Source organism: Prenolepis imparis, unplaced genomic scaffold (genome assembly GCF_030444845.1).
Source record: "Prenolepis imparis isolate NDT839.2.m4 unplaced genomic scaffold, iyPreImpa1.0 SCAF_8, whole genome shotgun sequence".
NCBI lineage: Eukaryota > Metazoa > Arthropoda > Insecta > Hymenoptera > Formicidae > Prenolepis > Prenolepis imparis.
Window position 1 is genome coordinate 8,169,578 of NW_028141166.1, and position 14,800 is coordinate 8,184,377.

At 40.3% G+C, this 14,800-nt stretch overlaps 2 protein-coding genes across 3 annotated transcripts in view; one reads left to right on the forward strand and one right to left on the reverse strand.

Annotated features, from left to right (window-relative positions):
- The window catches only part of Dnmt3 (DNA methyltransferase 3), a 140,809-nt gene that overhangs the window by 42,314 nt on the left and 83,695 nt on the right, over window positions 1-14,800 (forward strand). Inside the window, exon 5 of the mRNA XM_083043664.1 lies at window positions 10,503-10,546. Coding sequence (XP_082899790.1) covers window positions 10,503-10,546 — 44 coding nt within the window. The remainder of the gene's footprint in view (window positions 1-10,502; window positions 10,547-14,800) is intronic.
- The window catches only part of Tdg (Thymine DNA glycosylase), a 111,266-nt gene that overhangs the window by 35,562 nt on the left and 60,904 nt on the right, over window positions 1-14,800 (reverse strand). Inside the window, exons 2-5 of one of the 2 annotated variants that reach the window (XM_083043667.1) lie at window positions 10,114-10,184; window positions 6,744-6,961; window positions 1,954-2,267; window positions 598-739 (exon numbers count right to left, since the gene is read on the reverse strand). In XM_083043667.1, the coding sequence (XP_082899793.1) occupies window positions 598-739; window positions 1,954-2,267; window positions 6,744-6,961; window positions 10,114-10,184 (745 nt within the window). Of the gene's footprint in view, window positions 1-597; window positions 740-1,953; window positions 2,268-6,743; window positions 6,993-10,113; window positions 10,185-14,800 lie in introns of those variants that run through there. The other variant, XM_083043669.1, reaches the window with a different exon arrangement.

Below are 14,800 nucleotides of genomic sequence, written 5' to 3' on the forward strand. Positions count from 1 at the left end.
AGAACGACGTCGCGGCACATTGGTAATGCGGTATTACAAATGACACGCACGCCGGTCCGCGATATATGCGCGGGGGGCTATAAATTACGCGCGTCGCGCGTGTACACGCGCCCCATGCGAAATTGACGCTTTTATTGTTGTTAGCAGTTATATATATATATATGTATACGACGCGTGTATTAATGAATTGTTCATGGCGGACGAGTCGCGGAATTGAAATGTCGTCTATATTTCGCGAGTCGATCATCGGGCGAGTAAATTCTCGTTTATTATCCACGCGGAACACTTTTCGCAAGGACGCTACGGGTATATTTTAATTTATCGACATTAGAGGGATGATCTATTTCTATCGCAAGTGACACTATTCTCATATTTTCTGCGCGCGATTATTGTTTACTCTCTCGCTGCCTGAAGCACCTTTTGACGTAAAGTTATAGCCGCGGTTATACATAATGTTCCCGGAAATTTGCACGACGCGATGATGCAATATTGAAATATGATAAATAAAAGCGAGAGTATATATAAAACTTCAAGATCGTAGTGCTTATTTGCCGAATACTAACACGGAATAATTATGGAATAATTATACAGACTTACTATAATAATGTCAAGGTTGTTGGCGAGATGATCCGGTAGAACGCGCTTGCTCACTTCCTCTTCCGGCATACCGTCGAACCTGTCGTGCTTCTTCCTCTCTTTGTACGTCTTCGCGCGTTTCTTGGCCTCCGCAAGCTCCGCTCTGAGAAAAAAAATAGAGAACGAATACATAGAGGGCCTTAATAATACGGCTGGATTCCTTTATGTTGCGTCATACGATTCAGCGCGAAAGGCGTGCAACTATTTTTCTCGATCGGCAGGGGACTTTTTCCATATGTCTGCTTTTTGTCGAGCCGACGCGGCGGCCTCGGACTCAACTACAATGTTTCGATTCGTGACACCGTAACGCAATGTTACGTTTTGTATCCGACCGAGAATTCGTATTGTGAATACGCGAATAATACACGGATGAATAAGCCCGTATCTCTCGCGAGACCATAGATATGATTTATGATTGTGTTACGTCTTTAAAAGAGAGGTAAAAGAAATAGACTCGAGCGGTGAAATAATACACAGAACCGATTCTTTTAATATACCAAATAAACGCGTATTTTAATGCGAATTAAGATGTTATGGATGAAACGCGTTGAATTAACATAATTCTGCAGCAGAACATAGATTACATTAATTAACGTATTTGCACACGCTGTTTTTTTAATATTACATAATAAACTTGCTAGCACAACGAGCAGTCTTGAAAAAAAAATGCCGACGAAGCAGAATATTTACATCGGTATATAATGGCCTTTGTTTAATCGCTACGATACATTAAATTAAATGGACATGATGACGTATACAACGTGTCACAAGAAAGTACGAATGATTTCCTTTTATGGCCTTTAATTAACTTGTTAACGAACGTCTTATTACGTAACGTACATCTCTATAATGGCAGCGCGAATCTGATCGCGTTACGTTCTTAATATGCGAGATTTTTCTATTTTTAAGTTTTTTTTTTGGCCGACTTCATACATAAAAATAAGCGTAACTGAAGATCCTATCGAATCGGCAACATGGTGCCCGGTCAGACGGACATTGTTAGCAGAGCGGATATTTTTAACCATAGCTATGTGTGCGCAAATATATAACTAACTCCGGTTATATCGAGTCGCAGCTTCGTGGCCGGTTCATGGTCCTTTTTCAGCTTCGTTTCTCTTCGGAGATTCGTTAACGCGTTTATTAATAACAACAACGATTTTTATCTTGGGTTATAAATTTTGAACAATTTTTATTAGACGAGAAAAAGACACACGCGTTATATATTCTCGAAAGTTGCATTTAATTTTAAATGAAATCGCAAAATCGATCTTTGACGTAATAATTGATTAAGTATATATATTTATATACGACTCTTACTCCTCGGGGGTGAGTATCATCTCCGACTTTTTTTTGCGGCCCCGCTTCTTCGGCTGATGCGCCAGCTGGGGATTGACGCCGGCGGCGCCGTTCATCACGAGATTCATCTGATGATGTTGTGGCCCGGGCGGCGCCCCGGGCGGTGTCGACGTGGGTGTACCCAGCCCAGGTTGGGCACCGCCCGGACACGTCATGTTCTCGGGATTGCCGCCTCCGCCGCCGCCTGGACTGCTCGCCGTCCTTATGCCGCCCATCGACATCTCCTCGTCTACGAACGAGTACGGGTCCACCGGCGTCTCGCATTTTATCGCGACCTGGAAAAGAGCGTTGTGTCAGCAGACGTTGCGGCTGATCGCGCGCTGTCATTTTCGGTGCCGTCGAAATGAGCAGATGTACGCGTTTGTTTTAGGATCGTATCATTTTAGGATCGATAGGAAAACTGGGAAAGCTATTCTTTTATCTCTGAGTCTTTATTTTCTTGTTCTCGAAGTGAGATAAGTTTCGTGGAGAGAGCACGTCAAATTAAAAATTCATGAAAGGTAATCCATAATACGAAAGATAATATGTCATCGAGATGCGACTCCATGAATGTTTCGCGATAAATTTCGGCCCGTCGTTTCTCTATATTACAATATTAAGGGCAGACATATCACCGTATATTTACTGACCGAATTTCTCTCGTGTTCCTTTGAATAATACATATATCGGCGAAGGGATGGAAAATGTTGGAGAACACGGGTCGCGGCGAATTATACCTTGTGATATCTCGATGACGGCTGATGTATCTGACGACTGATTTAATTCCGCCGCGAAATTGTATCGCGGAAATTTTTCGTTGCGTCCGCAAGTTTCGGCCGGTTGCGGAAAAATGAAATTTCTCCTGAGCACGTACAATCTCGACGTAAAACATGTACCGACGATCATGGACACGTACAGGGACGATCATAAAACGTATGTAACCGACACTGTATGTATGTACCTCTCGATGCCTTGGGGGGAAATAGTAATAGCGCAATTGCCGCCCGTGGACCGAAAATATACAGCCACGTACAACGTATCGACCGTTCGCGGTTGTAAAACGTGCAGCTGTCTCTTGTTTTTTTTTTTTTTTTTTTTTTTTTTTCGTTACTATAAATTGCGCGTAGCGCACAATGACGACTATCAGGCATCTCCTGTTGCACTTTTCATATCGTCTGGTTTTTTGCATTAGACACGACTAAAATTCACGCGATTTTTCGTCTTTGAATATATAGACGTATAGATGACGAGGAATAATAACATATGATTTTTTAACGTATCTCCAAAAGGTTGATTGCTTCTCAAGTGACAAATTCAAAAAGGTTAAATGGATATCTAACAACATGCAGAAATTATCGGTTCTATATAATAAAATACGAAGAGGGTCAAATTATTTGCAGCTTTCTTGTGTCTCTTGATCGAGTTTTGTCGTGACGATATATTAACGAGATGCTATTAGACGATTAACGCGACAGGTATCTGAGTGACGTTTCGCTGCCCGACTCTTCTCGACGGCCGCACAAAAATCCGATATCGTGAACTAAAATAAATGCTTCAAGCGCTATCCCGCCGAATAAAATCAGAAATTATTCAACAGGCCGTTATTGTATTCTGAAGGCTGTCAATAGTTGCGATAATTTAGCGTATCGATATCCACGCTCTTAATTTTAAATGATCTCGCTATCGTTCGTTTAATGGAATGATACGGATGTAGAATATTTCGAGCAACGTTTACCTCTTCGCGTTGTATTCTCGGCTTAAAATTCGAGTAAGAAAAATAGAAATTTTTTAAAATAGCAATTTTTTTGCAGCCAATTTGTCGTGTTTATTAATGCGCCAGGCGTGGAAGGACGGCGTGGAAGGACGTCGCTTAGAGATAACGCGAATCTGCCGAGACTTCGGGGATTATCGATTTTTTTTATCGCGACGCGTAAACATTCCCTCGCTTGCAATTTTCGACCTGGTCTCATCCCCGTCTCGACTATGGCCTTTCCAGCCGACACACTCACGCTCTTGACCCGTGATAACCTCGTGAAATCGAGGTCGAAATCCCGCAAAGATAAGGACCGTACTGACTGGTAGTTATCCCCACCGTTTGTCCTTTTTCCGAGCCTCGGCCTAAGGTCACCAACAATATTACACGCGATAAGAACGTATTCATATCGTCATGCGTACCGTATTGTTATTATTTACCTGTAAAAAGACCATAGCGAGCGTATATAACGTCGTCCCAACAGCAGAACGATTTATTTTATCTGACAATATTAGAGTATAATATTTGCGTTATAAACGGGTAAATAGAGAAAATCTTTATTGCGAACCGCTGATCGCGCAAGGAACGTTTATCGATTTGTATAGCTATTAATTTATATATTTCGAGAAAATATTGGGATAAATAAAGCGCGTTGTTCGGATATTAAACCTTCGCTTATTCGACTCTGCTTTCACATGTGTTTCACATGTGTATAAGACACCAAATTAATATAAATGATATTCTAAAAAAAAGAATTTATTGAAAATATTTCGACTTTGTTGAGATAATTTTTTTTCTGCAGAATATGACATAAATTGTTTGGAAAATTAACATAATTGGCATATTCTCTCTTTCGACCTTCAATTTTTATTTTGGAAAAAATTATTCGTAACTTAAAATCCATCAGCACTTTTACGCTGAAATGATTAGGCAAAGATCTAGAGAAGAATTAAGTAAAATAATAATGTTATTAATGATTATTAATAATTTATTAATAATAAAATTGGGATTTAAAAAAGAGGTGCGCGATAATGCAAAGGAGGAGAGGGAAAAGATATGAACTCGATAAATCAGAGAGGTTTGTTCACGGTTAACAATTCGATCAAGGGAAATTTGCTCCGCTCGTCGACCATTCATTCGTTAAAACGAGAAGCTATAGCAAAATCGAGATCGATCGGTAGTCACGTCACGCAATAATTTTCGAGAAAAAGATTATTGATCCTGACAGCGGATAACAACTTTGCGGATAATGGCAATTTAATATCGGATGAAATTTCTGTAATTCGTGCGCGATAGCGCCGATAGCCAAATTGGGGAGCTGCGCAACCTGCAATTAATTCATGAGCGTAAAATGCGCGTTCTGATTGAAGTCGCTGAAAATTACTATCGTCGAAACATTCATCCGAATCGTTCTTGCAAAAAGCTTTTATTGCTCCGATTTGTGTAAAGTGAAAATGCCAAATTTCGTTTGCAATAGTTCCCTAGAAATGGAAGGATTTTTTGCATTTATTTCATTATATTTGTATATTATTTTGCTATTCTTCTTGATACTGTAGATATATAAATAAATATCAAAAAATTACTGTATTATCTAATAAATGTATTTGCATTTTCATTTTATCAATGAAGGAAGTTATCGATAGTAATTTAGAAAAAAAAGGAATTTATCGTGTAGACTTTAAAATGCTATAAAATTATTGCTTTATCTGTATTAATGCAATTTTATCATGCATTTCGCGCTCGTATCAGTCGAAAAGGAATTACGCAAGACGTAAACGATCGTAGGACGGCGCGTTTAGAGAGATTCTTCGTTCAGGCGTAAAGCGAAAAAAAAAAATAAGTAACCCTACGTGGCGATCCATCCGCGGCTTTCATTGTTCAGGCGACAGAGGTAACGTTGCGTAAGTAGATCGTAAAGCTAACATGAAAATGCAAATCGTCGCGCGCGGCATTGCGAAAAACCCGGAGTGGCGATTGCGCGCGTCTTTATTGCAATTTATTGCTCGTAACTTTGATTGCGAGGTGCCAGATACGGCCGATACGCCGGATCCTAATGAGAGAACCGTCTGCGCTTTTTATTGCGCAATAATTTTGGCGTTTTACGCGCGCGCGGCTTCTTTTTTTTTTTTTTTTTTTTTTTTTCTTTGTTCTATAATAACCAGCATATTTTCTCCGCCGATTACGCGGCGATACTCCGCGATACTCGATCGCGAAGTCCCGTGGTCCACTTGATATTGACACGCGATCGCCGCGTGTTTTGTAATTTGATTGACATCTATCGTGCATTTCTTTATTGAAACACGATCCACTCCGATCTGCGGATTTAAAATCGCATTTTTTTTATCGCGCTTCGCGGAATTTCGAAATAATATAATCGTATCGCGTACGGGACAATAAAATGAATGTTATTACTGTTGCGTTACATTTTATCATGTATATAAAGGAGAGAGCGTATTTAAAATCATATTAAATAAGATTTCAGTAAACTTTCTAATGTACGCTTAAATCAGAGGGAGAGAATACGGAATGTATTAATTTTCAGATTGTCGTATCAGGTAGCGCAAATTTGTTTAATCCAAAATTCTGACGTAAGATCGATCGAGAATATATATTGTACAGCCGCGGTTACCTGCTGGTATAATTACAGCAATCACGCGCATATATCACCCCGACAATTCCGCAAGCGGTGTATTATTCCCGACGTTTAAACATCGTAAACCGTAAGCAATAAAACATCCCGATTATATACATACCCTTCGCAAATATTACGATTTTCGGCAAAGGAAAGACAGATGAGACATACTTTCCTTCGACAATATTCCATTGTAATTTCGATCTATTTTTAAGAAACAAGATATATATAAAATCGCGTCGGCTCGTCGGTCGTTGCGGATACGTAAATAGCTCGAGGGTGAAGCATGGGATGCACATGGGGGTGAGGGGGCGAACCTGGGGAAAGGGGGTGAAGAGGGGGAGAGGGTCGGTCGTCGGGCAGGGTAGGCGAATATGAAAAACTCACCTGTCCGAGGGTGGAGGCGGTCGAGCCCGGCTGCTGGGGTTGATGCGCTGTCGCCGATATCGGCGTGAGGGGCGTGTGCGGCGTGTGCGGTGTGTGCGGCGTGTGTGGTGTCAGCGGCGTGTGATACTGCTGACTGCTGTCACCGCCGGTGCTCCTCATCTCGAGGTCCGGACTCGTCTCGTAACCGTCGTCCCTCGCCTCCTGCTTCACCATCACCCCTGCGCGCAGAGACAAGGACAAGGCGACGCCCTTTTAGATTTTCGGCGCTCTCGCTTATCTTTCGTTCGCGCGTTCGCTTTATAATACAGGGTTTCTATAAACTACTCAAAATTATGAAAAACCGCGAAATACGTCTACGAACGTTTCGAGGGGCTATTCTTTTAAGAAAGTTTGAGGGGATGTCCCCCCAAGGGGTACGTATTTCGCGTATTTCGCGGTTTTTCATAATTTTGAGCCGTTTGCGAAATATAAGGGTGACAACAGACTTTATAGAAACCCTGTATGTAACATCAGGTTATATATGTATAACATCTGGAGAGGCTGCTAGAAAGCGTCGTGGAGCGAACAAATTTCGCGCGATAATAAATTCCCCCACCTTGTCTTCGGTTACGTCAGAAGATCACCGGAAGAGACGCGAAGTCGAAGCGAACTTTACGTATCGAATCGTGTATTGTTTACCTTAATAATATATTTATGCCTCGCGATGAAGAAACGCGAGAAAGAAGACAAAATTCCTTTCTAATTTTACTGTCCCGACGTCGCACGTAGACGTCAGACACTCTCGTGACACGGCTCGTTAATCATTTCCCAAGTTTCTTCTATTTTCCTCCTCTCTCTGTATGTACACAAGCTAACTAGCTGGAATTATCGCGCTATTAATTCGCGCGGGAACTCCTGTCACTCATCTCTCGTCCTCGTTGTATTGTGAAATACTTCCGCCGCGAAACTGAGAGAGTGAGTCAAGTGACTCATCGGGCGCAGTCTAACTCTAATCCCAGACAGCTACAGGTAAACGGGCACCAGTTGAATTTTCAGCCCAGTTTAAACATAGTTGCCGGGCGATTTGCCCGGAATCAAAGTGCGCTTCGAACTTTCGATATTTGTTCGCAAACTTTTTCAGAGGAGAGATCGAATTTATCTTTTCTACGGCTTTTTAAATCAGGGAAAACTCGATAAGTTGTAACTTTCTCCTCTACGGTTCTCTATCGAGACAAAATTTACTCCTACATAATATCGAGATTAAAAATAATTCTGTAAAAAATTGTACGAAATAATAACTTTTGTAGACAATCAAAAGTTTTGCTTCTACATTTAATTTAATTTCGTTATAACAAGATATATACAATACACATATACAATACTTATGTATGAAGAATAATTATTAAATATAATAAAAATGAATCTTTTGTTTTTTTCATCATTAAATATAAAAGGTAGCAGTTGATATACTTAAGAAATGAAATGTACATTAATTAAATTGTCAATCAATTCAATATGCCGCGATCATAAAGCTCAAAGTATAGTGCCAATAAATGATGACGAATAAATAAACGAGGCATTTAAGTGATTTAAGAGATTATTGTATAATCCACGGGACCCTGGCTGTAACCTTTCGCTCGGTTTAGTATCAACCCCGAACAAGTTTTATTGCCGGCGGTATCGTCGATGGTAATTTAATAGCTGAGGAGTACCGAGAGAAACGAGTTAATCGCTCGTCAGAAGATTTACCGGTTAGCCGTTGAAAGCCCCGGTAACAGCAAATACCCAGCCCATCCGCGCACGGTTCACTCGATGTCCGACGACGCGTAGAATTGTTCAATTGACCCAGAGAAAAATATTCCGCGGATTGATGACTGACAGCTCGGTGAGACGACGTGTGTTTGTAATTGGCCTCGGATTTTGGCCCCGGTGCTTGCGTGCGTGTGCGTTTGTATATATTTCGGCGCACGATTGTCGCGCGCCCACCATATATACACGCATCGGCGATGCCGGATCGGTCTCGCTCTCGGGAAATATTTTTTTTTACAATTTTGCGCCAATTGCGCCGAGGACGATATATCGCCGATATAGTTTTCGCGACGTCGCGGCGGTGCGTTTTCGCCCTTGTAGTATTAGATTCGGCCCTTCTTCGCGAGTATCGATAAAATTTACGAATTTCTATCTTATTGCGACATTGACAGAAATTTTGGCAAAAATTCGAATTACATGGAGCAGAGCCCGCGCGAAAGAACGCAATATGCATATATGTTTTTTTTCCTGCGATGCAGCGCAATATTGGCAAGCACACGCGTATTACAAATGGATCACGATACAGAAAGGCGCATGGTACTTGCGAGAATCCCGTTATAATGAAAATTAATTTCGTAATAAGCTCGTGTTGAAATGAAGCTTTTTCATTGATTGCGCGTTCCGCGCAATTTCCGAGTGGGCGAGCGAAACGCGCTCGCTGATCCTTTTTCGTCGTGAAATTCCATGCGAATCTGTTTAATGGCTCGCTCGCAATCGCGAATAAACGCGAGGACAAGCTTTTTGCAATACGGCATGTATAGATATATATATATATATATATATATATATATATATATATATATACGCGCACGCACCTATATATGTACGAGTCGTATATACATATATATATGATTCGCGGCGACCGCACGTTCGTCGCACGCGCTCGCTTTGTCACACGATGGCGAAAAATATAAAATTAATATTGTATCTGGTCCGCTCTCTCGCGTAGCTTCCCCCCCCTCTCTTTCCCTAGAAACCTTTTGCCGCGATAATCGCGCGATATTGAATCGTCATGAGGCGGGTAATTTTTTTCCCTCGGTACCGAAGAGAGGCTGTCGGCCGCGCCGCGGCTCCGCTAAAATACCAGAGTCAATATTTTCAAATATCCGCCGACGTTTGATATTTGCAAATTATATACGTGCACGCGCGAGAGACCGACTCGACATATCACCGACCGGCTCTTTTTGCGCGTGCTCGCTCGCGCCAGTTTATAAAAGAGAATTCAGCCAATAAATTTAATGCAACGCTAATTTAATCGGAAGAAAATTTTGCCGGGAAATTTTTTCGGACCCCCCGCTAATTAATGAGCGTGCCGGAATGCCGCTCTCGCTCTCGCTCTCTCTCTCTCTCTCTCTCTCTCTCTCGCTCTCGCGAGTCCGCTTTTATTGCGAATCGCGGTGGCTTTATTCCAGCGCGGCAGCGAGGTCGTAGTAATTAAATGCAACGCGCGAACGTTGTGCGACGCATTGAATTAGCAGAATTGTTTCCGAGTTTTTTCCTTTTCTTTTTTTTTTTTTTTTGTCAAGGAGTAGTTCTCTCTTTCTCTTAAACGATGTCCGATCGACAAAGTCTATATTCTTACCTTGAGAAGTCGTGCAACTCATCGTCGTCGTGCCGTTTGGTCCTCCGTTCTGCACCGGTGACGGATATGACCTGAAAACAGAAACGACAGAATGCTCGTTAGTCTTTTTTTTTTAATCATCACATACATTCAGATTATTTGTTTTTAAGTAATTTTTGAAATCTACTTATATCGTTTTTATTTTATACTGAAAGAAAAGAAATTAATGAAAAGATTCCCCATAAAGAAATTGTTTTAATAAGGCAATTATTTGCGCATCCGACGTCAACGTTTCGACTCGCATCGCTTTAGTCGCTTTAGTATAAATAATTAATGTTCTTTCGTCATTACATACTAAAAATATATCGAATATCGTCATTGCACTTACACGAACTATCTTTGATTTTCAGATGCGGATGCTGCGGGACTTCAGCATGCGGTTGTGCAGCAACAGGTAAAATTGCTCGATTATTTAATAATAAGCTATCTTTTAAGATTTAACGGCTCGATCGAATATATAAATTGTGCCGGATAGTTAAAATCGGCGTGGAGCACGGCGAGAGATTACCATAATTCCGGCGCATAGTTATTTAATCAATCTTAAAAGCGTGTGTATGCATATAATTTCGTAAATTTAACTTCTCGTTAAAACAACCAATCAATAATCTAGAAGCTAATTACGTAATATTTCAATACCCCTTTTGTCAGCGTTTTTCCAACATAATTTAACATTTTATCGAATTTTCCTTTGATATCGAAAATATCGAATATTACATTTGACAAACCCGTTACGAAAGCGGTACTTAATTTAATTAATTTTCAAATTACCTATATGTAATGTTCTTTTAGTTAGCTCTCTTCCCTGTCACATTTAAAAGGCAGAGCCGGAAACGGTTTTTCCCTAATTAAAATTTCCGTAATATGATTGTCCTTTATCAAGATAGTTTCTTGCCAATGTTTTCATTTATATTGTAGAAACAGAAAAAAGAGATTCTTTAAATCTCTCGCTCTCAATTTGCGTTTACCACCATTTTGGATTTACCTCACGCGTTATTTTTTATATGTACATATATTAATTTCTCTTGCGGTTATATATATATATATATATATCACGAAAATATCGTGCTGCTATATTTCCCAAAGTTAGTACACAGACAAGACAAGTGAATGAAGAGACTCGGCAAGTTTTATAAGTTTTAGTTCATGTGACGTAACATGGCGCCCCAAACTTTACTTCGAGTTTTTCCTTTCATTTCATTAAAACTTCGCGACAAGAGAGGGAGAGAGAGAGAGAAAAGTACCGCGCAAGTTTGTTAAAAAGCATTGCCATGAGGCGGCGGTTTATCGAAGAATAATTATTGTTGTATATATGAAAAACCCCGCGCAGGAAGCGCGATAAGATGTACAACGTAATAGCGTCTAATTTATGTCCAACTATACGACATATCGATCTCGATTACGTCACGAACGGGTAATAAAGATATGCATTTAACAATTTGAATACGATGCCGATGCAGTGATAATACGTGCCGTTTTTACGCGACTTTATCCAACCGATGTACGATACATCGCTTTTTTTTTTATTAATTTCGGAAATCATAAAAACATTACGAAATTCTTTGGAGAAAAAGAGGGTATACGAATTATTTAATATTAAAAAAAACAAGAAAAAAAATGTTGATCAACGTAAAGCGCAAAATAAATGCAATTTGCATTTATCACGGGGAAATGTCGATTTTTCGAAATTTATCTTTCCGATGTACACACGGACCACTCAATTAGGGATTATTCGAGGAGGAAAAAAAAAAAGAAATGTCGATTTATAACAGGGAGGGGAGATCCCGTTCCATCTCGCGATGGTAAACGCGCATGCCATTTAATTGATTGTGCCGGGCCGCGGTATCGCGCACGCGGCAATTATGATCGCGTGTCCTTCTCTCTCTCTCTATTTCACTCGTCCCTCTTGTCTTCCGACTAATTATGAGGCACGTCGCGCGGCGGACCACGTTGTTGCCACGCGTCGAAATCGTTTCGCGCGGATTACAGATATTAGCGGGGATGCGATATTAGAGACCGAAACGACACTTAATTATCGCGCGCAGTCGGTTGAACATCGTCGTTATGAAGCGCCGACTACTTGACTGTCACGTTGGAGGAGCGCGGAGATGAATTTTATTAACCTTTCCTACGCGTCGAGGCTGCCTTTTCGAGATGGTCGCCGACACACGAGATAGGCCGCGATTATAGTAGTGCATTTCAAGTAGATTAGCGTACGATATAGCGCGACGCGCGATGATTTCGATTGATCGTTTCTTAAAGTTTCTCTTCTCGTTACACATCGAGTTCAAGGAATTCATCCAATCTCTGGATAACGCACTTAAGTGCATTTTTACAAAAGAGTTAATAAGTAAACATTATCTATGTTTGAAAACGTAAATTATGCAGATTATCTCTTTATGCTTAATATGTGCAAACAGTTAATGGGCAGTTTTTACAAATGTCGTCTCACCATTTCTGGTTTAAAAGACAAAGATTAAAAAAATATTATGATAGTTTAATAACAACAATTACGACTGTTCGAGGAAAAAAAGATTCAGTAACAAAAAATCGTTTGCGATGCGTTCTAATGAGGCAAAATGGAATGCCATTAAAATTATAAATAGTGAAAATTACGGAGGCGTTGCGCATACGCGCGAGGTATAATTATATATCTTCAAAGTAACTAATCACTTTGTTTTCCGTATTGCAAAAGAGGATGTACCTCATCGGGATCTACGCGGTGTCCTAAATGAAAAATCAATAAGTTTCTTTACCTCTACAACTCTTAAATTGTTTTTGACGTAACGTGACAAGAGCTCTATAATACGAATATATAATAATTCTATAGATTTTTTTTGTTGTTAAAACATTTCACGCATCAATCGTTTATCAAAAATCGATGGCGGAATAAGATCATAGAAAATCTACAAAAGACTTTCGATATCTTGCGGTTTCTCGTTTGAGCCCGCACGGATGCAAACTTCATTCCAGCCATCTGCGAAATCAGCCAATTACGGTCTTTGACGTTATTGAGCCTCGCGCGCAGAACCGAAGTGCAGCAATGTCAGGATTAGCTAATGAGGCGAGATTATCCTCATGGGAAGTCGCAATTAGCGGCTTAATTCGTCTCCGAATACAATCAAATACGATCAGAGTCTCTCTCTCTGCAAACGGCACTTGGTGCGAATTTCGTTCGAAAATTATGAATAAACTTTTCTTTTAAAAGGCCGAAAAACCTTTTTGCAATTTTTTCATCCAAGTTTTCCGGATAATTTTTATTTATCATGCCTATTTAGGCTCATAATCTTTTACCGCCTATTTATGCTTAAAAATTTATTTAAAAACGCGAGAAAATTAATATAAAATCTTTTTTTTTAATTAAAAAAGGAATATTTTTTGCAATGTAATTTGAAATGGCATAAAAAATCTGTGCACATCTCTACGTTTAATGCCCAGTACAAATATTGTCGAGTGATAGTAAATATATATTATATATATATTGTCGGGCAATAGTAATTTTGTGATGACGTATATGTGATGATGTGTACACAATATATGTATCATAGCGAAACGGTAAATCATTTCTGTTACACGCACCCTCGTGCGATCGGAGAACATGGGGGTGGGAGGGACGGGATGGCTGACAGAGGCGGGAGGGGTGCGAATATAATAGTAATACGTTCGCAGTCATCGGATTGGTTTACTCATGGATGGAGTCTAAAAGCTCTGTCACCCGACACTGGGGAAAGTCATTCGATGAACCATTGACGTCGGTTCGGTGGCGAACGCGTAAGCTATACAACAACCAGAGGCAGTGTGCTTCTCCCGACGCTGCGCAGATCGTTGTTGTCGTTTTCGGGTTCATGCGATACGTGTAATTCAGCCGCATGGATTCAACGACGGCGCAAATATTTTGCGCGAGACTAAACGTAAATATAGTAGAAACGCCGCGGCGATATTTAATATCGCGCTCTCGTGCGCGCGGGCCTCTCTTTTCTCTCACCCCACATATTATTTCCTGTCTATATATTATAAAATCCGGATGCGCATTTTCGAAATCGCGGACACAAAAACAGGGGCGCGAATCGCGCGCCGCCGGCCGTGTGTATATATTACGCGAGCCATTTTATAATTTCATATCTGCGCATTCAATATCATTTTAGCGCCGCGAGCCGCCAAACCGGAGCTAATAGGCGAAAAAATGTTTTTGTTGTCGACGCATTAATATGGGAAAGCCGTGGCGTTTTTATCGCGGTGATATCAATTTTAAAGGCTATCACCCGAGAGAATATTTATCCATTCAAATATTTTCATCTCTTCTCGAACAATGCGAAACGGAACAGGAATTCGTTGTACATTTGTGTCTTTGAAACGCTAGTCCTGCATATACATATGTTCGATATAAGAATTTTAATTGGGCGCTCTTGTGCTCTGTTTTATTATTTATTATCTCAATTATTCCCACATATTATAAAGGATGCCGCGGAGAGATTTCATTTTTGTATTCATTGGCGCACACATTCCGCTATTTTAATTTTCGACAAATATAATCCCAGTAGCAGTATTTTGTACAACTTGTAGAGGAAATTTTCTACACTACGAATGTAATCGAACACCGTTTTATATTTATTATCGTGTACTGATATATTAAATCTTTTTTTTCATCGCT